Source organism: Mus caroli, unplaced genomic scaffold (assembly GCF_978045245.1).
Source record: "Mus caroli unplaced genomic scaffold, Mus_caroli_1 scaffold_22, whole genome shotgun sequence".
Lineage (NCBI taxonomy): Eukaryota > Metazoa > Chordata > Mammalia > Rodentia > Muridae > Mus > Mus caroli.
The window spans coordinates 8,092,299-8,119,245 of NW_028227277.1; the positions used below are offsets into that span (position 1 = coordinate 8,092,299).

The window sequence follows — 26,947 nt, forward strand, 5'->3', positions numbered from 1 at the left end:
TGAGAGAGAGGGCCTGAGAGGCTAAGCACATAAGTGAGAGAGAGGGCCTGCACTGCCTAGCACACTCTTCTAATACAGCTCAATACAAGGAAGGTGGAGACAGGAGGGTACCAGAGGTTGTAGGGATTCTGGATGCTCCTTTCTGAACTCTTAGGACAGCATAGACTCTTCTGGTTTGCGTATGTACATGCAGAAGTCCACAACATTAAATGCTTACGCACATAAATAAATAAAATCCAAAAATGCTTACAAGAGCCTCTACAGTTGAAATTAACTAGTGTCATTTGCAGTGTTTCATATGTTACACATTTGTTCAAGTTTTTCAAGTTTGTAAGGGCTTATCAACCTATAAACAGGAAATCATTTGTCTTAAAGCCAGTAGCTTATTCCCACCTCCTGAAAACTCCCTTCAAAATGATGGTACCTGATACTCAATGTACACTTGCGCAGGGTATATTCAGCCAATCAGCGCAGGCCTTGGGTGAGACTTTTTTGTCCATTTGGCATCACAAAGGGTCCTTAGAGACCTCCATCCGGGCCTGGCTCCTGACAACGTTTTTTTTCCTTTGAGGATCTGATCACGGAAGGGTGCGGTTGGAAGGTGTTCATCTCTTAGATGATCTGTAAGTGATAGTTGGCTCTGATCATGGTTGTTGGACAGTTAATCGAGGTGTTACGGGGTGGGGCATCTCAGGCCCAGGTGGCCATTATGTGAGGAAAAGGCTCCTCATAGTCATTTCCTCTGAGATCTGAGGGTGAATGGAAGGTGGAGGACCATATTCATGGAAGAGGATTGAACAGGTCAGGGGCATAGAGGATTGGGAACCCTTTGAAGAGAAAAGCTTGGGGCCTTGGGATAGGATCAGAGAGCCGGCTGCAGGACTAGGGGTCGGGGGCCAGGGAGCCATGGGTGAGAAGCCTTGGCGCTTGTCCTGTGTGCTGTTCAGGATCCAATAGAAACACACTGAGGATTCCTCCCTCCTCGTTGTCTTGTCTAAGGTGTGTTCCTTTGATATACACTTTATGGACATTGCAGACAGTAGAGTTGTATAAGAAGAATGAATGGAAAAAAGAAGAGGAGATATTGCAAGAGATTCATAAGTCAACTGGGATGGATTCTGACCACGGATCCTTCCATCACAATTGCCCATTTATTGGGATTAAAGACTTGCACTACCATGTTCAGCTTTTTCTCTAAATTTTATTTCGGTAGGATGGGATCTATCTTTGTAGTTCCGGCTGCCCTGTCTTGGGCTGGCCTCGAACTTACAATCTTCAGATGTTTGAAATCCTCGGCTTCCCCAAATCCCCATTTTCTCCAATATAATGCCTTTATGTGTGGGTGGTGGTGATGAGTGTTTCTTGTAGACTAAGCGTTGGGTCTTTTTGATATGAACATACAGTTACCATGTTCGTTATCTTTCTGGATAGAACTATGAGTTTACCTTAGACTGAGATAAACTGATACCAGAATTGCTTATGTTTTGTTTAAAAAGAATGTATGGGAGATACGACCAAAATTCAGATGCCTCAAAATTACAGGCGAACAAATTTTGCTCATCGTTTTCTGGAAGGAGGGGAGGAATCACATATTGAAGTGTGGCCAGGTTATGTCTTTTTTAAACTGAGAAATGGCAGATTGTTAACTTTGGTTCTGAAGGAGGTTTTTTTTTTTTTTTTTTTTTTTTTTTTTTTTTTTTTAATAAGTTAAAGAAGTTTTTGAAACAAGTTGTGAGAGAAAGGGACATGATAAATAGGATACATGGAGAAAATGTTCCTGGGAAGTATATATATATATATATATATGTGTGTGTATGTGTGTGTGTGTATGGGTATATGTGTGTATGTATGTGTGTGTGTGTATGTGTATATTTGTGTATATACATACACACACATATATATGCATCACCACATTGAATATGTATACAGAACTCTCTGATAAAGACAAATGATTAAAAATACTATATGTTAAAAAACAAAAGAAATGATCTTTCATTGAGCTAAGATAATTATTTGATTTTTTGTCATTTTAATTATTTAAATGATACCTTTTATTCAGATAACTAAGTTCTTTTTTTTCCTTTTAATTTTTATTTTTTTTTTTAAACTAAGAGGACTATTAAGTTCTTAAGAGAAGAATGGCGCTTAAGAAAATGATGGTGATACCAAAGGAAGGTTACTTATTACTTTTGGACTGTGATGATGAAGAAGATGACATAACTGTTTCAGAGGAGTCTCTTACTAAAGGTATAGCATATCCAGTGTTGGGCATTAATTGTGTCCTGCATTTCATTAGACCTTTACCTAGTCTCCTAAAATGGAAGAAATCTTTGTTAAGAGTTTTCATAGACTTCATTTCTAATTTTACTTATATTTATCTATTCTTATACATGAGTTTTAGCAGCACATATACCTACTCTTGAAACTATAGTCACAATATGTTGAGAAATAATAACTTGCTATGATTTTGCCCCAGGAAAAAAACCTGAACATAGTTCCTATAATATGTTTGCCATACATGAATTTATTTCATAATACCTGCAAATAAATTATTTCATTTCTTTTTCTATTATATACTTACTTTATTTACATTTCACGTTATCCCCTTTTCTACTTTCCCTTCCAAAAATCCTCTGTCCTCTCCCCTCTCCCCCTGCTCCCCAACACACCCACTCCCAATTCCTAGCCTAGGCATTTCCCAATACTGGGGCATAGGACCTTTATAGGAACAAGTGGCTCTCCTCCCATTGATGACCAACTAGTCCATCCTCTTCTACATATGCAGCTGGGTCCATATGCCCCATTATTTCTTTTCTTTGATTGGTGGTTTAGTCCCAGAGAATTGTGGGGGTACTTGTTAGTTTATGTTTTTTTTTCCTCCTAAGTTCCTGCAAACTCCTTAAGACCTTGGGTAATTTCTCTAGCTCCATATTTGGGGACCCTGTGCTCAGTCCAATGGATGTCAGTGAACATCCACTTCTTTATTTGTCAGGCACTGGCAGTTCCTCTCAGGAGACAACTATATCAGTCTCCTGTCCCCAAGCTCTTGGTGCATCTTCAATAATATCTGGGTTTGGTGGCTGTTTATGGGATGGATCCCGAAGTGAGGCAGTGTATGGATTCGTTCAGTCTAAGCTCCAAACTTTGTCTCTGTAACTCCTCCCATGAGTATTTTGTTCCCCATTCTAAGAAGGAACAACATAATCACACTTTGGTCTTTCTTCTTGAGTTTCATGGGTTTTGCAAATTTTACCTTGGTCATTCTGGGATTCAGGGATAATATCCATTTATCAATGATTGCATATTATGTGTGTTCTTTTGTGATTGGGTTATCTCACTTAGGAAGATATCATCCAGATCCATCCATTTGTCTAAGAATTTCATTAAATCATTGCTTTTAATAGCTGTGTAGTAATTCATTATAGAAAAAGTACCATATTTTCTATATTGATTCTTCTAAAGAGAGTCACCTGATTTCTTTTCAGATTCTTGTTATTATACATAAGGCTGCTATAAACATAGTGAAGAATGTGTCCTTATTACAAGTTGGAACATCTTCTGGGTATATGCCCAGGAGGACTAATGCTGGATCTTCTAGTAGAGTTATGTCCAATTTTCTGAGGAACCACCAGACTGATTTCCAAACTGGTTGTAACAGCTTGCAAATCCACCAGCAATGGAGTGTTCATATTTCAACACATTCTCGCCAGCATCTGCTGTTATCTGAATTTTACATCTTAGCCATTCTGACAGGTGTGAGGTGGAATCTCTGGGTTATTTTGACTTAAATTTCCCTGATGATTAAGGATGTTGAATATTTTTTAGGTGCTTCTAAATCATTCGGTATTCCTTAGTTGGGAATTATTTGTTTAGCTCTGTCCCAATTTTTAAAAATAGAGAAAATTGATTTTCTGGAGTCCAGATTTTTGATCTCTTTATATGTATTAGATATTAGACCCCTATCTTATTTAGGATTGGTAAAGATTTTTTTTTCCCAATCTGTTGGATGCAGTTTTGTCCTATTGATAGTGTCCTTGACCTTACAGAAGCTTAGCAATTTTATGAGGTTCCATTTTTCCATGTTTAATCTTGCAGCACAAGCCATTGCTGCTCTTTTTTTTTTTCTTTTCATCAAGAATTTTCCCCCTTTTCCTATGTTCCATGTTCTTCCCCACTTTCTTCTCTATAAGTTTCAGTGTCTCTGGTTTTATGTACAATTCCTTGATCCACTTAGACTTGAGCATTGTACAAGGGATGAGAATAGATCAATATGCCTTCTTCTACATGCTAACTGCCGATTGAGCCAGCACCACTGTTTGAAAATGCTGTCTTCGTTCCACTGGATTGTTTTAGCTCCTTTGTCAAAGATCAAGTGTCCATATGTGTGTGGGTTTATTTCTCTGTCTTCAGTTCTATTTCATTTATCTACTTGTCTATCACTCTACCTGTACCATGCCATTTTTATCACAATTGATCTGTAGTACAGCTTGAGTTCACGCATGGTTAATCCACAAAAGGTTCTTTTATTGTTGGGGATAGTTTTTCCTATCTTAGGGTTGTTTTGTGTCTTGTTTTGTTTTTGTTTTTGTTTGTTTGGTTTTTTTTGTTTGTTTGTTTAATTTCAGGTGAATTTGCAAATTGCCCTTTCTAACTTAGTGAAGAATTAAGTTGGTATTTTGATGGGGATTGCATTGAATCTATAGATTACTTTTGGTAGGACAGCCATTTTTTACTCGATTAATCCTTCCAATCCATGTGCATGTGATATCTTTCCATCTTCTGAGATCTTTTTTGATTTCTTTCTTCAGAGATTTGAAGTTTTTACCATATGTATTTTTCTCTTCATAAGTTAGATTCACACCAAGGTATTTTATATTATTTGTGACTATTGTGAAGGGTGTTTTTTTGTTTGTTTGTTTGTTTGTTTTTTGTTTAGTTTGTTTTTCATCCTGCTTTTCCTTTGTGTAGAAAAAGGCCATTGACTTGTTTGCGTTAATTTTATATTCAACTACAGCACTGAAGTTGTGTATCAGGTTTAGGATTTCTCTGGCAAATATTTGGGTCACTGATACATGCTATCATATCATCTGGAAATAGTGATATTTTGACTTCTTCCTTTCCAATTTTTATTCATTTGTTCTCCTTTTGTTGTCTAATTACTCTGGATAGGTCTTCAACTACTATATTGAATAGGTAGGGAGAAAGTGGGCAGACTTGTCTAGTCCCTGATATAGTGGGATTGTTTCAAGTTTCTCACCATTTAGTTTAATGCAGGCTACTGGTTTGCTGTCCATTGTTTTTTTTTTTTTTTGTTTGTTTGTTTTTTTATGTTTAGATATGGGCCTTGCATTCCTGATCTTTCTTGGATTTTCATTATAAATGGGTATGCATTTTGTCAAATACTTTCTCAGCATCTAATGAGTTGAGCATGTTGTTTTTGTCTTTGAGTTTATTTCTATAGTGGATTAATTTGATGGATTTCCATATATTAAACCATCCCAGGGATGAAGCCTACTTGACCATGATGGATGATCGTTTTGATGTATTCTTTGATTTGGTTTGCAAGGATTTTATTGAGTATTTTTGCTTTGATATTCATATGGGAAAATGGTCTGAAGTTTCCTAATCTCATTGGGTCTTTGTATCATTTGAATATAATTGTAATCTCGCTTCATATAATAAACTCAATAGTATTCCTTCTCTTTTGATTTTGCATAATAGTTTGAAGAATATTGGTATTAGTTCTCCATGTGTAAGACCCCCGAAACTGGACCTCCACTGAAGCCCATTCAAGTCCCGGAATGAGGTGGCCAGAACCCCAATGACTCAAGAGTAAACTATACCTGATGCAAACAGAAAGAGGTTTTATTATCAGCTAGCTGAGGACAAACTCCTTCCACCGTGCAGGGCAGGGGAGTTTGACCCTGAGCTGTGACAGAAGGGGGCTTTTAACAGCTGGCTGAGGAATTGGGATGAAAGTTCAGAGGAGTTGGGAACAGAAGGGAGGAGTTGGGAGAAGAGTTGGGAGGAGTTGGAAAGAGTTGGGAGGAATGTTGTTCTCTGCCCGGATGTCTTTCATAAAGTTACAATTATCACATCTCTGGCTGTAAGGCTCAGAAACAAAAAGGCTTTTTGCAGGCTATAAATAACAAAGAGCTTCTTTCTGACTGCATTTGTAAAGATCAGGGACAACAAGCTTGGGGAATATCCAGGGGCTTTACCTTCCAGGGAGAACCACTCTAAGTTGGAGACTCACATTCCCCACTACTTCTTCTACATAGTTCTAGTCTTAAAACTAGGAAAAATAACCGCTAGCCCAGCTGCCAAACAAAGCCAACATGAGGTCACAGCTCTAGGATTTGTAACCTTGAGAGCCTCAAAATGCACTTGAATGAGAAAAAAGTTTCTCTTGCCATGGTACAAGGGAGGGAGGAGGTTCCTGTTCACTGCCTGGTGAATGTGAGCAGCAATGGGCCAGTGAGCCATGGTGGGCTGGGTGCAGGAGCCTAGCACATGCTGGAGTAGCGGTGGTGGGGCTTGCGAAAAGCAGCAGGTAGGTGTTTTTTGTTTGTTTGTTTGTTTGTTTGTTTGTTTGTTTTTTGGTTTGTTTGTTTGTTTTTTGGTTTGTTGTTTTTGTTTTATTTTTCAGCAATTCCAAGGCATTTTTCTGACCAATTCTAGGGTCTTTAAGCGAGCTAGCAGGGGTTCAGAAAAAGGAACATCAGGGTCAAACATTCCCCTTGCTTCTGTTAAGGAAGGTGGTCCCCAACTGAGGAGTTGGAAGGGTGTAAGTTTAAATTTTCCTGTGGTGTTCCATACTCACAATAAGGTGAAGTGAAGGAGAGCTTCATAATCTTTTCTGCATGTCTTTAAAGCCGATTTAGTCAAGGTTTCTTTTAATTCTCTATTCATCTGCTCAACCTGTTCTGATGTCGGGGGTCTATAGAGACAATGTAACTTCCAATCGATCCCCAATTTTCTGGCTAACCCTTGGCTTACCTGGGCAAAGAAGGAGGGGCACTTGATTGATGAAAGTACCTTAGGGATGTCAAATGATGGGGATATTTCCTTTAATATCTTCTTTGCCACAACATTGTCAGTCTCCTTCTTAGTGGGGAAGGCTTCGAACAAGCCAAAAAAGGTGTCTATAAAAAGTAATAGATATTTATTACTGTACTTGGCGAAATTAACTTCAGTGAAATCTACTTTTCAGAATGTACCAGGCCGTCACCTCTTAACCCCCCTCTGGGGAGCATTATTCTGGTGGCTAACATTGGTGAGGGCACAGGCTTGGCATTCATTAACCAACTCCTGGGCAACATCTGGCAATCCAGTAACATAGTAGTTTGAGCTCTTAACAATTTCTTTAGCTTCTTAGTTTCCAAGTGGGGGAGCCTGTGTAGATTGGCTACATATTGTATCCCTTCTCTGGTGGGCAGGATCCAGTGACCATCTTGGGTCTTAGCCACTCTTTGGGTAGTATATACACATATCTCAGGTATTTTTTTCTGTTCTTGATCTTCTAGACTGTAGTCCAAGCCTGCGTCTTTGAGTTTATATGGTTTTTAAGTTCTTTTTTTTTTTTTTTTTTCCTTAGGACCGCATGTTTGGCAGCAAGGTCAGCCATCTGATTTCCCTTCACTATGGCATCATGAACTTTTTGGAGATGGGTGCAATGTATGATGGCCAGTTAGTTTTTTTTCGAAAGTGTTTGGCTTCTAATAGGTTCAAGATTTCTTTTTTATTTTTAATATCTTTCCCATCAGATGTGAGTAACTCCTGTTTTCTATAGATCGCCCCATGTATGTGAGCAGTGGTGAAAGCATACTTGCTGTCTGTGTAGATATTGATGTTTTTCTCTTTGGCCAGCTGCAAGGCTTGGGTGAGTGTGATTATCTCTTCTCTCTGGGCTGTCATGCCTTTAGGCAAGCTGCTGTCCCCAATGGTTTTTTTTCCATTGACCACTGCTGCCCCTGCTTTTCTTTTACCTTCAACCAAAAAGCGGATACCATCTGTGTACCAGTTAGGGCAGCCTGGCCATGGCTGGTCAGTAAGGTCTTTCTTAATTTCAGTTTTTTTCTGCCAGGATGTCTATACCTTGGTGTACTTGTAGGAAGTCGTTGGCTTCCGGCAGCAAGGTGGCAGTATTCAGGATAGGAGGGGGTGCAAACTATACTCTTTCAGTCAGTAAAAGGCTCTGTTAATGGGTCATGTGAGCAGTAGTCATCCAGCAATCAGGCAGCTGTCTAATGATGCTTTCTAAGGCATGGGGATATAGGGACTACTACTATAGTTCATTGACCTAGAGTCAGTTTGTCAGCCTCTTTGAGAAATACTGACACAGCAGCAGCGATAACTTTTAAGCAAGATGGTCATCCACTGGCCACTGGGTCTAATTTTTTTTTTTTTTTTTTTTTTAACAATTGGGCTACAGGTAGTTTCTATTTCCCCAGATTTTGGGTCAGGACCCATCTCACTATTTCGGCTGTTTGGTCTACATAGAGAATGAAAGGCTAGGTCAGGTCTTGCAGGAATAGAGCTGATGCAATAAGCAAGATTTTTTAATCTCTTTAAAGGCTTCCGGTGTTTGGGGGTCCATGAGAAAGTCACAGTCTCTTTAGTAAGGGGGTATGGTAAAGAGTGCCAGGGTGGCAAAGCCTGGCTTTTTAACTGGTAGCAACAGAGTATTCCAGGAAGACTGTCAAGGGACCAAAACACCAAGTTCTAAGAGACTATGAATATGAGGTCTGATGCCCTCTTGGGCCTCTTTGCTCATGGGGTATTGTTGTATCAGTTTCCAGTGTCACAAGGATGGTGTGCACCCTCTTTGCCTCTCTTATATCCCAAGTCTCTGCCCAGCATTTAAGATATCTCCCTTACCTGGTCCCTTCTAATACTTTTCTTGACAGGGATTGAGGCTCATGTAATCTATATTCTTCTTCTAATTTTAAAGTTCAAATTATAGAGATAGAGGCTTGCCAAGGGATTGAAGTTCCTTCAAAAGAAAAGCTTATTTGGACTTTTTAATTTGCTACTATTTCTCTTCTCAACAATGTGGTGGGGCATTCAGTAATGATGAGGAAGGAATCATTTACTTGGCTTACTCCTAGATTAATTTTCTTATCAGTGGTCCAAGAGTATGGTTTCTGTCTTTGTGTGTGTGTGTGTGTGTGTGTGTGTGTGTGTGTGTGTGTGTGTGTGTGTGTGTGTGTTTTTGAGACAGGGTTTCTCTGTGTTGCCTTGGCTGTCCTGGAAGTCACTCTGTAGACTAGGCTGGCCTCAAACTTAGAAATTCGCCTGCCTCTGCATCCCGAGTGCTGGGATTAAAGGTGTGTGCTACCCTGAAAGGTGAGAATGGTTTCTGAACAGTAGCCCCAATTACTTCGTTTTTCTGGTTACTCAATTTCTCCAGTGACTTTGTCAGGACTGAAAAAACTGCTCTGATACCAAGAAGGGAAGCCGTAGGGGTCTCTTCCACAGTTAGGTTTACACTAGTCTCAGGGAATGGGTCTGTGCCCCATATCCCCTAGTCATCATCCTCTGGAGTAAGGACTTAGTTGTTCTGATATCAGTCTCTTTCATGGCACAGTCTCTTGCCCAGTGTCCCTTTTCTTTACAGTACCCACATTGGTCCTTATGTAGAGGTAGTCATAAAGGTCCTATGGAGTTCTGAGGTCTTTTTGGCCCTGTGTTGCCCAGGTACCCTGTCTGCCTTCTCCCTCCAACTTTTTTATAAACTTCCTTATCACTTGCAAATGTATCCAAAATCCTATTTAAAATTTTTGCCTGCCTTCCATCTCATCTAATTTCTCTTGCCTCAGCTGCTCTCTATTCTCTTTCTCCTATTTCTTTTTAGTCTCTCTCTTATGGTACACTCTCTGCCTCCTTAACCAGATCTTGCAAAGATAGTGTTTACAGACTCTCTAGACACTGTAACATTCTGCTAATGGCAGAAGCAGACTGCCCAATGAAAGCCATGGCCAGAGCGGCCTGCTGGCTCTCTGACACAGGGAGTGTAATGCCTGTATGCTTCTAAGAGGCACTCTAGAAACTCTACTGGTAGCTCCTTTTCCTCTTGTAGGATCCCTTTTACCTTGGCCACATTGCTGGGTTGTCTGTCAGATCCTCTCATTCCTGGTAATGTATCCCTGCACCAAACTGTCAACTGCTCACTACCTTCAGGCCTGTTAGGGTACCAGTCAGTATGTGTCAGGGGGAAGCATGCATCTATTTCATTTGGAAATTGTGTCAGCCATCCATTTGCCCCCATCACATTCATTCTTACCACCAGCAGAATCCTTTTCTTCTCCTGTGTGATAAAAATAACCCTTAAAAGCTGTTGACAGTCATCCCAAGTGGTCTGATGAGAGAACATGAGAGATTCCAATAGATTAGTAAGGGTAGAGGGGTTTTCAGAGAAGGCGGCGTGATTTGCATTCCAATTATAGAGATCAGAGAAGGAAAAAGACCAGTAATGAAGAGGCTGCAGTTCCCGGGTCTGCTGGAGTAGGCCATAAGTACCTAAAGCCAGCAAGGTTGTTGAGTCTGGTCTCTCTGGGCTCCATGCTCATTTGTCTTGTGTTCCAGCAGCTGGTCCCTCCCCCGTGTCTCCAGTGGTACCCTGGTGAGGTATCTGGGAGAGACCGGTTTGTGATATGAGGGTGTGGTGTTACAATATTCTGGAGGTTCTTCTATCTCTGGATAGATCTTGGGAGGAGCCAAGGGTTGCAGTTCACCCCCCAACATATTTATCTTAGGTTTTTTTTTTTTTTTTTTTTTTTTTTTTTTTTGTGAGTGGTGGAAAGCTAGGACTCGGGAGTCCAGCTTGTTCTTCTGAACCCAAGGATTCAACCAGGATGGGGTCAGGGGAGGCTTCCTGCGCAGAAATTTCCGAGATGTCAATGTAGGGTGCTTGTTCTGGTTGAAAACCTAGTCTCTTCTGTGCAACATCTTTAACTGCAGAAATCACAATCAGTTCAATAGTGCCCTTTCGTTGAGAAGAAAGTTCTCCAAAATCTCTTTCTGACATCTACAAACAGAATATGAATCCTAGTAGTAATTTCAGTTCAATTCTCAAGAGTCAGTCCAAGAGGAGTGCTAATAGTTTGTCCCATCATCAGAGTCACATACAGGGAGACAAACACTATATATACAGAAACAGACAGCTGCCACATGCTCACTTGGCACCCAGTAAAAGAAACAGACAGCCAAGTGAGCACACTCTCATTTGGCACCTCGATTGGAGATCTCCATGCATCCCTGGAGCTCCCTCAGACCTTCTGGGACGTCTCCCAGTGCAGCAAGCGGTTACGACTAACATGTCTGTCAGTATCCCTGCCCTCCATCCAGAACAGGGAGGTCATTGCTCTCAGGAGTGCAGACAACTGCAAACCATAATGCTGAATTCAAACACAGCCGACAGACAAAGACATAGCAAAGACAGGATCCTACCTCCAAGTGGGGTCTTGAGAACTGGGGTAGGCCTCCTGGTGTATGAGAACGCACATGTAAGACTCCCGAAGTTGGGCTTCCACTCATGTGCCAGAATGAGCTGGACAGCAAACTCGAGACATAATCACACCTGATGCAAACTACAAGACGTTTTATTATCAGCTAGCTGAGGATGAAGTCCTTCTACTGTACAGGGTGGGGATTTCAACCCCGAGTGGTGACAGTGGGGGCTTTTAACAGCTAGATGAGAAATTGGGAAGAGTTGGGAGGATAGCTAGGAGGAGGTGGGTAGAGTTGGGAGGAGTTGGGAGGAGTTGGGAGGAACTGGGTGCAGTTGGGAGGAGATGGGAAGAGTTGGGAGGAATGTTCTTCTCTGCCCAGATGTCTTTGGTAAAATTACAATTATCACATCTCTGGCTGTAAGGCTCAGAAACAAAAAAGGCTTTTTGCAGGCTATAGTGAACAAAGAGCTTCTTTCTAGCTGTATGTTTAGAGATTAGGGAAAACAAGCTTGGGGAAAGTCCAGGGGCTTTACCTTCCAGGGAGAAACGCTCTAAGTCGGGGTCTCACACATGAAGATAGATAGAAATCTGATGGGTTCATCAGATCCTGGGCTTTTTTTGGTTGGGAGACTATTAATGACTGCTTCTATTTCTTTAGGCGTTATGGGAGTAATTACAGGATTTATCTGATACTGATTTCAATTTCGTACCTATTATCTGTCTAGATAAGTGGGCATTTTTTCCTTTTTCCTTATTTTCATTTTTTTTTTGAATATATGCTTGTTTAATAAGATCTGATCTAGATTTTCTAAGTTTCTGTTGTTAGGGCTCCCTTTTCAATTCTGGTTTTGTGAATTTGGTTACTGTCCCTTTGCCCTGTAGTTAGTCTGGCTAATATTTTATCTATCTTCTTGATTTTCTCAAAGAATCAGCTCCTAATTTGTTTGATTTTGTGTGTGTGTGTGTGTGTGTGTGTGTGTGTGTGTAGAATTCCTTTGTTTCCATTTGGTTGATTTCAACCCTGAGATTGATTATTTCCTGCCTTCTACTCCTCTTGAGTTAATTTACTTCCTTTTGTTCTAGAATGTTTAGGTGTGCTGTCAACCTACTCCTGTATCCTCTGTCCAATTTTTATTTGGAGGCATTCATAGCTATGAGTTTCCTTCTTAGAACTGCTTTCATTGTGTCCCATAATTTTTGGTATGTTGCAGATTCATTTTCATTAAACTCTAAAAAGTCTTAAATTTATTTCTATTTCCTCCTTGCCCAAGTTATCACTCACTATATTGTTGTTCACCTACTATGTTTATGTGTGTTTTCAATTATTTATAACATTATTGAAAATCAACCTTAGTCCTTGGTGATCAGGTAGGATGCATGGGATTATTACAACATTTTTATATCTGTTAAGGCATGTTTTGGGACTGATTATATGGAGAAGGCATCATGAGGTGCTGAGAAGAATGGGCATCATTTTGTTTTAGGGTAAAATGTTCTATAGATATCAACTAATCTATTTGTTTCATAACTTCTGTTAGGTTCGCTGAGTCCCTTTTTAATTTTTGATTCCAGTATATGTCTATTAATGAGGGAGGGGAGTTCCGCTATTATTGTCTTGGGTACAATGTGTGATTTGAGCTCTACTAAAGTTTCTTATAGGAATGTGAATGCCATTGCATTTGGTGTATAAATGTTCAGAATTGGGAGTTCATCTTGATAAATTTTAACTTTGATGAATATGAAGTGTCCCTCCTTGTATTTTTTCATAACTTTGGGTTGAAAGTCAAATTTATTTGATATTAGAATTGCTACTCAAGCTTGTTTCTTTGGACCATTAGCTTGGAAAATTGTTTTCCAGCCTTTTACTCTGAAGTAATATCTGTCTTTGTCCCTGAGGTTTGTTTCTGGTATGATGGGTCTTGCTTACACATCCAGTCTGTTAGTCTATGTCTTTTTATTGGTGAATTGAATCCCCTCATATTAAGAGATACTAAGGAAAAGTCTTTGTTGCTTCCTGATATTTTGGTGGAATTTTTTCATGTAACTATCTTCTTTTTGTTTGCTTCAAGATAAATGTCTTGCTTTTTCGAGAGTGTAATTTCCCTCCTTATATTGGAGATTTCCCTTTATTATCCCTTGGATGGTTGGGTTTGTTCAAAAATATTGTGTAAATATTGTTTTTTCATGGAATACCTTCTTTTCTCAACCTATGGTAAGATATTTTTGCTGTGTATTATAGCCTTGGCTGGCATTTCTGTATGATATATGCCCAGGACCTTATGGCTTTCATAGTCTCTGAGGTTTAGTTAGGTATAGTTCTGATAAGTCTTCCTTTATAAGTTTCTTGAATTTTCCCATATTGCTTTTAATATTCTTTCTTTCTGTTCTTTTTCCTTTTTTTTTTTTCATTTGATGTTTGGATTATTATATGATGGCAGGAATTTCTCTTCTGGTCTAAACTATTTGGAGTTTTGTATGCTTCTTGTATATTCACGGGAAACACTTTTTTTAGGTTAGGGAAATTTTCTTCTATAATTTTGATGAATATACTCACTGTCCCTGTAGTTTGGAAAAATTACTTTTGATCGATACCTATTATCCTTAAGTTTCGTCATCTCTTTGTGTCCTGGATTTCATCGATGTAATTATTTCCTTTCTAAAATCTCTTTCAAAAACTCACATGGGCAGTTTCTTGAGAGAAATTCAAATCGTTAGTACTTTATTAACTATTACTTATATAGCATCCATTCAAATGTTTCTATTTTCTCTTGTCCATACAGTAAAGAAGAGCCCAACATTTGACAAAGATGAGAATATATCGACTCACGTAAAAAACGATGGAGATATGGGGTAAAATTTTCAATAGAGTATTTCAATAGAGTTCAATAGAGTACTTCATAAGTAGTGTTTGTGATCCCTTAACTGGAGAAGTAGATTCAGGAAGATGAACAATTCAAAGTCAGACACTGCTATATGTTGTGTTCAAGCCCAGATTGAGGTCCTTGAGACATTGTGATCACAAACACATAGCAACTCATACAATAGGACCACCTGCATGAGATCTTCCCAGATATACACAAAAAGAAAAGGAAAAACATCAAAAGAATAAGAGGGGGGCCATCTGGGAAGAAGAAGGGTCTCAGCAAGAGTCGGAGAGGTATGAATAAACTACTGTGGGGTGTAAATGTATGAATTGTAAAAAGTAAATCATACAAGTTCACTTTGGTAGTCCACCATGTATTTTATATGTATATGTCATTTGTTCCGAACCAAACATATATTTATTATAAATAATTAAAAGAAGGTTCTGTTTAAAGTTTTCTGTGGGGAAGAAAAATGTCCTACCAGTTCATGATATTTCTTACATTAATTTTATATTCCTTTCTTAATAGAGGTGAACTAGACAGTATGTTGGATAAATCTGGAGGTATGTGTTTTGGAGGTTTTTGCCTGGTTTTTGAAGAGGTCAGAAGAGGGAATCAGATCTCTATAACCCCTATACCATAGGGGATAATTTTAGATTTCACAGTAATTGTAGTTCTCTTTAAAACCCATATGAGATGACTTCTCAACCAACATTCAGAATGAATGATTAGCTGAAGATGTCGCTCAGTGGTAAAATACCATGTAAAAGTTATGAGTTTCATCTTCAGTGGGCAAAACAAAAAAAAACAAAAAAAAAAAAAAAAGAAAAAAACAAAAACAAAACAAAACCCAACCAACCCACCAAATTACCAAAAAAACTACCAAACAAACAAAACTCTGAAATAAGCCTCTCATATGAAATGTTAGTTTGTGCAGTTTTCCAAATCAACTTCAGATTGTAAAGTGAGCAAGAAACCTAATTTGTTGTTATAAGGAAACGAGCAAAACCAGCATTAAGCATTTTAGGAGCCTAAACTTAGGCATGATTAGAGAGAGAGAGGAAAAAAAAAAAGAAGAGAGTGGCTACAAGCTGTTTTAGTAAAGTGCTTGCCTTGAAAGTATATGGAGTTAAGGTGGGGACATAGAATCCACTTAAAAAATGCAGGCTGCAACCCAGTGTTGAGTAGGTGGAGACACATTGCTGGCTAGCAAGGCTAGTGGCATTTGTGAGCTGCAGATTCTGAGAGACTATGTCTCAAGTTTTAAGTTTGGTCAGCTAGTGATGTCACATGCCTTAATTCCAGCAATTGGGAGGCAGAGGCAGGGAGATTTCTGAGTTTGAGGCCAGCTTGGTATAAAGGGTGAGTTCCAGGACAACCAAGGCTATACAGAGAAACCCTGTCTTGAATAAAAAAATAAAATAAAAGTAAGTTGGAATATGATTAGAATGCAGTAGATGTCTATTTGTGGCTTTCTTGTGTACACTCATACTGAAATATATACACATCATTTTTTTGCCGAAACTCTTTTTAAGATTTACACAATCCAGTAAAATTATGGTGTATTTTTTCTCTTTCTTGAAATAGATAATATTAAGAAAGTGTCATAATTTTATGATCTCTCCTGTATAGTAAAAATGAACATCTATCGAGAGACATGATCCAGCAGACCTTAAAACATGCAAAGGACAGGGATGGAAAGATGGCTTAGAAATTAAGAGCACTTGTTGTTCTTGGACAGAACCAAGTTTTAGTTCCTAGAACCCACGTAATGGCTCACAACCATTTTTAATTCTATATCCAGGGGTTTTGGAATTCTCTTCTAGTTTCTATGAACAACATACATGCAGGTTGTATAAATACAAACACGCAAAAACACATTACATAAAAAATAAAACAATTTTAATTACAATCAAGAGGCCCTTAATCTGAAAAAAAAAGTAGTAGAGTTTTTTTAGGGGTTCATTTATTTTAACTTTCTTTTTTTTTTTTTTTTTTTTTTGGTTTTTCGAGACAGGGTTTCTCTGAGCCCTGGCTGTCCTGGAACTCACTTTGTAGACCAGGCTGGCCTCGAACTCGGAAATCCGCCTGCCTCTGCCTCCCGAGTGCTGGGATTAAAGGCGTGTGCCACCATGCCCGGCTTATTTTAACTTTCAAGTTAGTATTGCAAACTTGGAAAATGGAAAGCCTCTGGGTATTAGTAGCAGCTAAAATACTACCTCCCTTTTGCTGCTTGGATGACAGATGAGTGATAGAGCCTAACTCGCCCTTAGTACACATGTGAAAACATGGCCAATCAGCAAGGGTCTTTGCTGAGATTGCTTTCCTGCTATCCAAACCCTGTTACCCAGTATGCTTTGTGGTGGTCACGAAGCCCAGTTCTTGAGGAAGAAAAGTGCGTGAGGAAGCATGGTAGGGAGAAGTCTCAGTGGAGGTAGTCAATTGTCTGTTGAAAGATGGTTAATCCTGTTTGAGCTGGAGGTTTGTGTTGGGATGAAGGTGGAAGGGTGGACGTGTTACTTCAGGAGTAAGGAGAGGAGGTGACTCTCGCTGGACTCAGGAAGGTACTGCTTCCAAGTTCACAATTGACTTTCCCATCGGCATCTGCTGAGAAAAACAGAGAACTTCACTAAGGGCAGGAGTTTGCACAGAATAGCTCCTAGCAGAAAGCAGGAATGCCAGGGTATTGCAGACCATGAAAGTCTTCTTGGGGCCTGGAGATGTGAGGTGTGAGTAAACTGGATGTCAGGTACTGGCACCAACAGACTAAAACCTTCTTTTTGCTGGTGCTGCCCAACAGGAATTCATTATAAATAAACTAAAGACCAGTCTTCATTTTCTTCTACCTGTTGTTAAAATGCCAGATTGCTGAAATTTCTATATATAGTCTCCAAACTGCCTAAAAATACAGAGGCTGCTGTCAGCCTCAGAAGTACTGGGACTTCAGACATAATTTAGGCCAGGCAGTCTTTATTTATATGTTGTTTTGGTTTAGGGAAGTAAGCTGTAACTCTATATCTCAGGATTGTCTGAATCCTCAATTGCAGCTTGGACTGGCCTTGAACCTAAAGTCCTCATCCTTACAAATGTACCTTGACCTGAGGAAACATGTATATTTTATTTTTTTATATTTTTTTTATCCTTTTTATTTTCATTGTTGAAGTTTGAAACCAGTACTTCTTGCTGTAGCAGTAAAATATTTGTCCAACCAGAAAGAACTTTATATTTTAGATATGCTTTAGGTTTTTATTGTGATGAAAAAGATTGAGTAGCTTGGTTGTGATAAAAGCAACCATGATTTCATTTGGAGACTGAGATGCAGAGACATTTACTCTAATTTATCAAAAACTTAGCAGGAATGGTACCAAAATTTATATCATCCTGAGATTACATATAAACCTACTTGAAGTCACAGTTAAAGCCATCATTGTGTGTGTGTGTGTGTCTGTGTTTATTTACATTTCAAATATTAGCCTTTTCCTGATTTCACTCCAGAAAGTTTCTATTCCATTCTATTCCTGTGCTTCTATGAGCATGTTCTCCCAACCACCTACTCCCACATTTCTACTGTGGCAGTTGCCTACACTGGGGCATACAGCCTTCACAGGATCACAGGACCAAGGACCTCTTCTCTCACCGATGTCTGACAATACCATCCTCTAATATATATGTAGCTGGAATCCTGGGTCCCCCTCTTTGTTTGGTGGCTTAGTCCCTGGGTGCTCTGGGGGGTTACTTGTTTCATATTGATGTTCTTCCTGTAAGGTTGCAAACCCCTTCAGCTCCTTCAGTTCTTCCTCATTCCCTCCACTGGGGACCCCATGATCAGGCTGTGACCATCACCCTCTGTTCTTGCCAAGCTCTGGCACTGCCTCTTAGAAGACAGTCATATTCAGCTCCTGTCAGCAAGCACATGGTATCGACAATAGTGAATGTGTCTGCTGTCTGTGTATGGGATGGATCCATATGTTGGGCAGACCCTGGATGATTTGTTTGGTTCATATTGATATTCTTCCTATAAGGTTGCAAACCCCTTCAGCTCCTTCAGTCCTTCCTCTAACTCCTCCACTGGGAACCCCATGATCAGTCTGATTGCTGGCTGTGAGATTCAGTCTCTGTTCCTACCAAGCTCTGGCAGAGCCTCTCAGGAGACAGCCTTATTAGGCTACTGTCAGCAAGTACTTGTTGGTATCTACAATGGTGACTGGGTCTGGTGTCTGTACTGGGTCTGTATATGAGATGGTTCCACAGGTTGTGCAGATTCTGTGTGGTCATTCCTTCAGTCTGTGCCCTGAACTTTGTCTCAATATTTTCTCCCAGTAGTATTTTATTCCCCATTCTAAGGCCCGAACCACCCTCACTTTTGTCTTCCTTCTACTTGAGCTTCATGTGGACTGTGAATTACATTTTGGGTATTCTGAGCTTTTAGGCTAATACCAAATTATCAGTGAGTGCATACCATGTTTTTTAATTTGGGGTTTTGTTACCTTATATAAGATGATATAATTTAGATCCATCCATTTTCCTGTGAATTTCATAAAGCCATTGTCTCTGTACCATTACCATACACTTTTTTTTTTAATCACTATTTTTGTATAATACAGATTGATGTCACGGATGATTCCCCCTGAAGTTCTTTTATTTTTGAGAACTGTTTTTCGATATTCTGGGGTTTTGATATTCCGAATGATTTTGCATATTGCTGTTTCTATCGCTATGAAGAATTGAATTTGAATTTTGATGGAGAGTGCATGGAATCTGTAGATTGCTTTTGGCAAGAAATCCATTTTTACTAAATTAATCGGGTCACCAATCTATGATGCATGGGAGATCTTTCCATCTTCTGAGATTTGTAATTTCTTTCTTCAGAGAATTGAAGTTCTTGTCATGGATATCTTTCACTTGCTTGGTTTGAGTCACACCAAGGTATTATAATTTGTGACTTTTGAAGGGTGTTGTTTTCATAATTTCTTTTCAGCCTGTTTATCCTTTGAGTAGAGGAAAGCTACTGATTTGTTTCAGTTAATTGTATATCTAGCCACTTTGATGAAGTTGTTTTTAAGTTTTACAGGTTCTCTGGTGGAATTTTTGGGGTCACTTAAATATACTATTTTATCATCTGCTAATAGTGATATTTTGACTTCTTCCTTTCCAATTTTTATTCCTTTGACCTCTCTTGTTGTCTATTTGCTCTGGGTAGAACTTCTAGTACTATAGTGAACAAGTAGGGAGAGACTGAGAATCCTTGTCTAGTCCTGTCTTGTCTTATTTTAGTGGGATTGCATCAAGTTTCTCTCCATTTAATTTTATCCCAGAAGTTAGAGTCACGCCAAGGTATTTTTTATTATTTGTGACTATTGAGAAGGGTGTTGTTACCTAATTCCTTTCTCAGCCTGTTTATTCTTTGTGTAGAGAAAGGCCATTGACTTGTTTGAGTTAATTTTATATCCAGCTACTTCACGGAAGCTGTTTATCATGTTTAGGAGTTGTCTGGTATAATTTTTAGGGTCACTTATATATACAATCATATCCTCTTCAAAAATAGATATTTTGACTTCTTCCTTGCCAATTTGTGTCCCCTTGATTTCCTTTTGTTGTTGAACTGCTCTGGCTAAGATGTCAAGTACAATATTGAATAGGAGGGAAGAAAGTGGGCAGCCTTGTCTAGTCTCTGATTTTAGTGGGTTTGCTTCTAGTTTTTCACCATTTATTTTGACGTTGGTTACTGGTTTTCTGTAGATTGCTTTTATCATGTTTCGGTTTGGGCCTTGAATTCCTAATCTTTCCAAGACTATTAACATGAATCGGTGTTGGATTTTTTTCAATGCTTTCTCCCCATCTAAGCAGATGATCCTGTGTTTTTTGTTTTGAGTTTGATTATATAATGGATTACATTGATGGATTCACATATATTAAACCATCCCTGCATCCCTGAAATTAAACCTACTTGGTCATGATGGATGTTTCTTTTAATGTGTTCTTGGAATCAGTTAGCAAGAATTTTATTGAATATTTTTGCATTGATATTCATAAGAGAAATTGGTCCTAAGTAATTCATCTTTGTTAGATCTTTCTGTGGTTTAGGTATCAAAGTAATTGTGGCTTCACAGATTGAGTTGGGTAGAGTACATTCTGCTTCTATTTTGTGGAATTGTTAGTGAAGAACTGGAATTAGATCGTCTTTAAAGGTCTGATAGAACTCTCCACAAAACCCATCTGGTCCTGGGCTATTTTTGGTTGGGAGGCTAATAATGACTGCTTCTATTCCTTTAGGGGATATGGGATTGTTTAGATCATTAACTTGATTCTGGTTTAACTTTGGTACCTGCTATCTGTCTAGAAATTTGTCCATTTTGTCCATGTTTTCCAGAGTATAACCTTTTGTAGAAGGATCTGATGGAGTTTTGGATTTCTTAAGGATCTGTTGTTATGTCTCCCTTTTCATTTCTGATTTTGTTAATTAGGATGCTGTCCATGTCCCCTCTAGTGAGTCTGGCTAAGTGTTTATCTATCTTGTTGATTTTCTCAAAGAACCAGATCCTCGTTTGATTGATTCTTTGAATATTTCTTGTTTCCACTTGGTTGATTTCACCCCTGAGTTCAATTATTTCCTGCGTTCTACTCCTCTTGGGTGAATTTGCTTCCTTTTGTCCTGGAACTTTTAGGTGTGTTGTAAACTACTAGTGTGTGCCCTCTCTAGTTTCTTTTTGAGGCACTCAGAGCTATGAGTTTCCCTCTTAGATATGCTTTCATTGTGTCCCAGAAGTTTGGGTATGCTGTGGCTTCATTTTCATTAAACTCTAAAAAGTCTTGTATTTCTTTCTCTATTCCTTCCTTGACCAAGGTATCTTTGAGAAGAATGTTGTTCAGTTTCCACATGAATGTTGGCTTTCCATTATTAATGTTGTTATTTAAGATCATCCATAGTCCATGGTGGTCTGATAGAATGCAATGGAGCATTTGCAATATTTTTGTATCTGTTGAATACTGTTTTGTGACAAATTATATGGTCAGTTTTGGAGAAGATACCATGAGGTGCTGAGAAGAAGGTGTATCCTTCTGTTTTAGGATACAATCTTCTGTTAAGTTTATTTGTTTCATAGCTTCTGTAAGTTTCATTGTGTCCCTGTTTAGTTTCTGTTTCCACAATCTGTCTATTGATGAAAGTGTGTTGAAGTCTCACACTATGCAATGTGTGCTTTGAGCTTTATTAAAGTTTATTTAATGAATTTGACTGCCCTTGTATTTGAGCATAGATATTCAGAATTGAGGGTTCCTCTAGGAGAATTTTACCTTTGATGAGTATGAGGTGTCCCACCTTGTCATTTATGATAACTTTGGGTTGGAAGTTGATTTTATTCAATATTAGAATGGTTACTCCAACTTGTTTCTTCAGACCATTTGCTTGGAAAATTGTTTTCCAGACTTTCACTCTGAGGTAGTGTTTGTCTTTTTCCCTGAGATGGGTTTCCTCTAAACAGCAAAATATTGTGTCCTGTTTTTATAGCCATTCTGTTAGTCTATGTCTCTTTATTGGGGAACTGGGTCCAGTGATATTAAGAGACATTAAGGAAAAGTAATTGTTGCTTCCTATTATTTTTGTTGTTAGAGTTGGCATTCTGTTCTTGTGTCTGCCTTCTTTTTGGTTAGTTGAAGAATTACTTTGTTGCTTTTTCTAGGGCGTGGTTTCTGTTCTTGTATTGTTTTGTTTGTTTGTTAGTTTTGTTTTTTTCTGTTATTATCCTTTGAAGGGCTGGACTGGTGGAAAGATAATGTGTGAATTTAGTTTTGTCATGGAATACTTTGGTTTCTCCATCGATGGTAATTGAGTGTTTGGCTGGTTATAGTATCCTAGGCTGGCATTTGTGTTCTCTTAGTGTCTGTATAACATCTGTCCAGGATCGTCTGGCTTTCATAGTCTCTGGTGAAAAGTCTGGTGTTTTTCTGATAGGCCTGCCTTTATATGTTACTTGACCTTTTTCCCTTACTGCTTTTAATATTCTCTCTTTATTTTTTGTTTTGATTATTATGTGTCAAGAGGAATTTCTTTTCTGGTCCAGTCTATTTGTAGTTCTGTAGGCTTCTTTTATGTTCATGGGCATGTCTTTCTTTAGGTTTGGTAAGTTTTCTTCTATAATTTTGTTGAAGATATTTGCTGGCCCTTTAAGTTGAAAATCTTCATTCTCATCTACTCCTATTATCCATAGTTTTTGTCTTCTCATTGTGTCCTGGATTTCCTGGATGTTTTGAGTTAGGATCTTTTTGCATTTTGTATTTTCTTTGATTGTTGTGCCAATGTTCTCTATGGAAACTTCTGCACCTGAGATTCTCTCGTCCATCTCTTGTATTACGTTGCTGATGCTCGAGTCTATGTTTCCAGATTTCTTTCCTAGTGTTTCTATCTTCAGCGTTGCCTCATTTTGGGTTTTTTTTTTTAATTGTGTCCTCTTCTCTTTTAAGGTCTTGGATGATGTTATTTATTCCATCACCTGTTTGGTCGTGTTTTCTGGCAATTTTTAAGGGATTTTTTTTTTTTTTTTTGGTCTTCAACCTGTTTAGCAGTGTTCTTCTATATATCTTTAAGTGAGTTATTAAAGTCCTTCTTGATGTCCTCTACCATCATCATGAGATATGTTTTTAAATCCCAGTCTATCTTTTTGGGTTTGTTGGGGTGCCCAGGATTGGGTGGGGTGGGAGTACTGCGTGCTGATGATGGTGAGTGGTCTTGGTTTCTGTTAAAAAATTCTTATGTTTGCCTTTTTCCATCTGGTAATCTCTGGAGTGAGTTGTTATAGCTGTCTCTGGTTAGAGCTTGTTCCTCAGGTTATTATGTTAGCCTCTATCAGAAAACCTGGGTGTCTAGCTCTCTCCTGAGTTTTAGTCGTCAAAGTACTCTCTGCAGGCAAGCTCTCCTCTTGCAGGGAAGGTGCCCAGATATGTGGTGTTCAAATCTGCCTCCAGCAGAAGTTGTGTTCCACTCACCAGAGGGCGTAAGATCCCATGGAAATTTCTCTGGGGACCTTGGGGGTGTCCGTAGACTATGAGCCCATGTTGCCCCAGTGCTAGTGCCAACTGGAAGGGATTTGTGACTCTGGTCAGGCCGGGTTTTCTGCTTCCCTCCTTAATGCTGTCTCAGGTCCTTCGAGATTGGATTGGAGCAGAAGTTGTGTTCAATTCACCAGAGGTTCTAAGATTCTGTGGAGAGTCCTGTGGGGACCTTGGTGGTGTCTGCAGATTCCATGCCTAAGTGCCCAGGTGCTGGCCTCAAGTTGCCTCTTGAATCCTGAAATCCTGGTGTGAAAAATCTCCTGAGATCCCGCTGTGTCAGAGCTCCTGGGAGTTAAGCTTTCTCTGTATGTTGCAAGGTTTGGTGGGGTGCCAGATCCCGAGGTTTTCTCTGGACAGAGATGCAAGCCACAAGGAACCCGTGACTCTGCTTGGGAGGTTGTTTTTGTTGCCCTGGATCTTGTGGTGGTCCTAGTTACACAGGGTGCTGCAAAAGATGCTGAGTCCTCAGCTGTGATCTTCTGTCAGAACTCCAGTGTTCCTGGGTGTGTTTTCACATCTCTTGAGAGTCAAGCTTCCTTTGTGATCATGTGATCTTGGGCACTTCAGAGTACCTTGGAGTGGGACTCCCTCTGGATGTCTTGAGAGTGGTTTCTGAGCCAGGACCTCAGGTCTGCCCTATGTACAGGTTCAGTCAGGAAGAAATCCAGGCCACTGGCCAGGCAGGATTTCCTCTGTCCCTAGATCTTTTGGGTCTCAGTTACTCCTGATGTGGTGGCCTTTCCTATGATCCTGCAAGTGGTAGAGCAACTGGAAGTTGAGTTTCCTCTGGCTCTTGTGGGATTAGGTGCAGAGTCCGATCCCAAGGTCTACTCATGACACAGACTCTTGCAAATATTTTTGATTTAGCATCGTGGAATAATTTTTTCCTGTGATACAGAAAGTGAAAATGGTGCTTTGGTGTGACATTAATGAAACTTAATTTTTATGTTTTGTATGTTTTTGTCTGTGGTACATATATACACATGTGGAGGGCAGAGGAGGATGTTGGGTGATGCTCTATTACTTTTCATCTTATTTCCTTAAGACAGGTCTTTCACCAAACATGCAGGTAGACAAGCATCCAGCAAGACCTAGCAATTCTCACACTGTCAACCACAGTACTGTTCTTGTAGAAACAACCATCCATGGTTAGTTTTGTAGATGGGTACTAGATTCTAATTTGTGAACTTCCTCTTTTCACAGTAGGCCCTCAAGTATTGAGGCATCTTCATAACTTCTTTGAAGGGATTTTAAGAGGAAAAAATTGATGTAAACACTTTTACAGTTCCATGTACTTAAACCTAAGTGATATGTATACAAAATTATGTACATGAAACATATTTTCATTGACCCAGTTTTAATTTTATATTTAGTCAGTTCCTTTTCTAGGACGCCTCTGTGCTTCTTTCTTTATATGGCACAGTGGAAAACTGAATTCTTTAAAGTAACCCTTATTACTTTTTTTTACAGATTATTTTATAGGTATGGTTGTTTTGCTTTCAAGTGTGTACGTGTACAACATGTGTGTCTGGTACCTGTGGAGTCTTGATGAAACCTTTGAATCTCCTGCATCTGAAGTTATATGCTGTGAGCCACCTTGTGGGTGCAGGGAATCCAAAAACTGAATATTTTAAATAATGAGTCTAACAGTTCCACAGTCAAATTTGTTCTTTCAGTTGCATCATCTTTTGTAGATTTAGAAAAGAATTAGCCAGTATTAAAAGTGTTTCCCTATGAAGAATTAAAGCCCACATTTGATCCTTTGTTTCGTGCACTTGTTCTTTGGAAACTGTTCTTGAAGCTTAAAATTATTTTACTTACAGAAATTAAAATTCAGATAAGATTAGATATTTCTTGTCTAAAATACATGGAGTGTTTTGTTTGTTTGTTTTTTTGTTGTTGTTGTTCTTTTTTCTGTGTTGGGGAACATTTCTGTAGACTTTACTGGTTGAACATCCTTCATCTGAACATTCAAAACCCTAAAGTATTCTAAAGTATGAAGCATGTTGGTGATATCTTTCATTTAATTTTAAGTTTTCTTGGCATTATTGAATGGATTTTATCTATTATCTATATCTATTTTTATGAATACATGGAATCACTAAAGTTTCTTCAAAATGACCCTTAATTTTTAATATAGGTGACATTTATAAGAAGCTTCACATAAAGAAAAAATGGATGGAAATGTATATGAAAGATTCTTTCAATGGCAGCAACCAGAAATTAGAAAGGCTTTGCAAAAAGAAAAATCGAAAGAGGTAGAGTTGTTAGATTTGTAGGACCACATGTGTATCATTTGAAAAATTATATATGGCTGAAGTTTAAAAAATATATCATGTCTGATCCTTTAGTAAAAATATGTGGCTTTGATTTTGTCTAAACAGTTAACCCTATAACTTAATGCCTTCAAGGAAACTAAATCAAATTCTTAGAAATCTGTGAAAATTTTATTTTCTTCTTTAAGTAACTGTTAATGAGATTTTAAATTTAATTTACATTCATTGTGGAAATACAGAAGTCCTGCACATAGTCTTAGAAATGTAATTTATGGAGTATTATGCTTAACAATATGGAAAAACAACAACTACAGTTACATATGTGGGCATTTTCTATATTTTAATTGACTTATGTTTTACACTAAGTCTTAACTGAGGCAATATATGAAAAATAAATTAGACCTTATATTTGGTAGGAAATAATGAAAAAACACTGTGAAATATAATTATTTCTCATATATATATTATTTATATTTATATTCATTTTTATTTATCATTATATTCATAGTTATATTTATAGTTATATTCGTATTCATATTCATATTTTTACATTTATATTTATTTATATTTATATATATTTATATTTATATATACACACACAAACTAATTGAATTTTGAAAAGCTAAAATATAAAAGAATACTTCTCTCATAATATGTTATGGGAAAAAATCTATAATGATTTCCCATTAGATAATTTTATACTGCTATTTTTCTCTTTATAATATGAAATGATCAATTTAATTTGTTTTGAGTGTTCTTTTTCATATTGGTATGAAATGTGACTGCTTTCACTACTGTGCTTTACAGGAAGAACATCAATAAAAAATTATGTGATCAGTATATAACTACATTTCAGAAGTCTGATATGGATGTATAGAAATTCAATGAAGAAAAAGAAAATCAATGGTTGGTACCATAACTAACTTTATATTTAACCTAGTATAACTACGTATCAAGTAGGAATGGAGAAACATGCCTTGATTTGGGCACATGAAACTAAATTAAGTTTCAATATCTATCTATCCTTGGCTCTGTTGTAGTCCTACTGAGATGTAAACCACTGATCACATACTATATCAATGAAAAACACTAGGCATTTTATGGTAGACCAGATCATAAATTTTCAAGAGGCAGACATTTGCAGAAAGATGAAGAGAGGATTACCAGTGTCTACAAAATGAAGCACAATACACCAGAGCTGAAAGGAGAGAGAAAGCTTATTTACTGTTGTCATCTGGACTCTGTTGTTAATATTAGAAAACCAACTCAAATTGGCAAATACGTTCTTACAATCTTAAACTTAGTA

At 38.3% G+C, this 26,947-nt stretch overlaps 1 protein-coding gene across 1 annotated transcript; it reads left to right on the top strand.

The window, feature by feature from the left end:
* The first annotated feature begins 574 nt into the window (after positions 1 to 574).
* LOC147000059 (synaptonemal complex protein 3-like) lies at positions 575 to 25,627 on the top strand. Its single transcript, XM_085834373.1, has 5 exons — positions 575 to 623; positions 2,113 to 2,247; positions 14,234 to 14,303; positions 14,846 to 14,880; positions 25,506 to 25,627. Exons 2-5 carry the CDS (start codon positions 2,139 to 2,141, stop codon positions 25,625 to 25,627), a joined length of 336 nt encoding a protein of 111 aa, XP_085690499.1. The 5' UTR covers positions 575 to 623; positions 2,113 to 2,138.
* Positions 25,628 to 26,947: the final 1,320 nt, after the last annotated feature.

What these genes read in the sequence shown, in the direction of transcription:
- LOC147000059 (XM_085834373.1), top strand. Translation starts at nt 2,139, where the DNA reads ATGGCGCTTAAGAAAATGATGGTGATACCAAAGGAAGGTTACTTATTA. An exon ending in AGAGGAGTCTCTTACTAAAG is followed by an intron (nt 2,248 to 14,233) that starts GTATAGCATATC and finishes TTGTCCATACAG; the next exon opens with TAAAGAAGAGCCCAACATTT. An exon ending in TATGTTGGATAAATCTGGAG is followed by an intron (nt 14,881 to 25,505) that starts GTATGTGTTTTG and finishes TTTTTAATATAG; the next exon opens with GTGACATTTATAAGAAGCTT.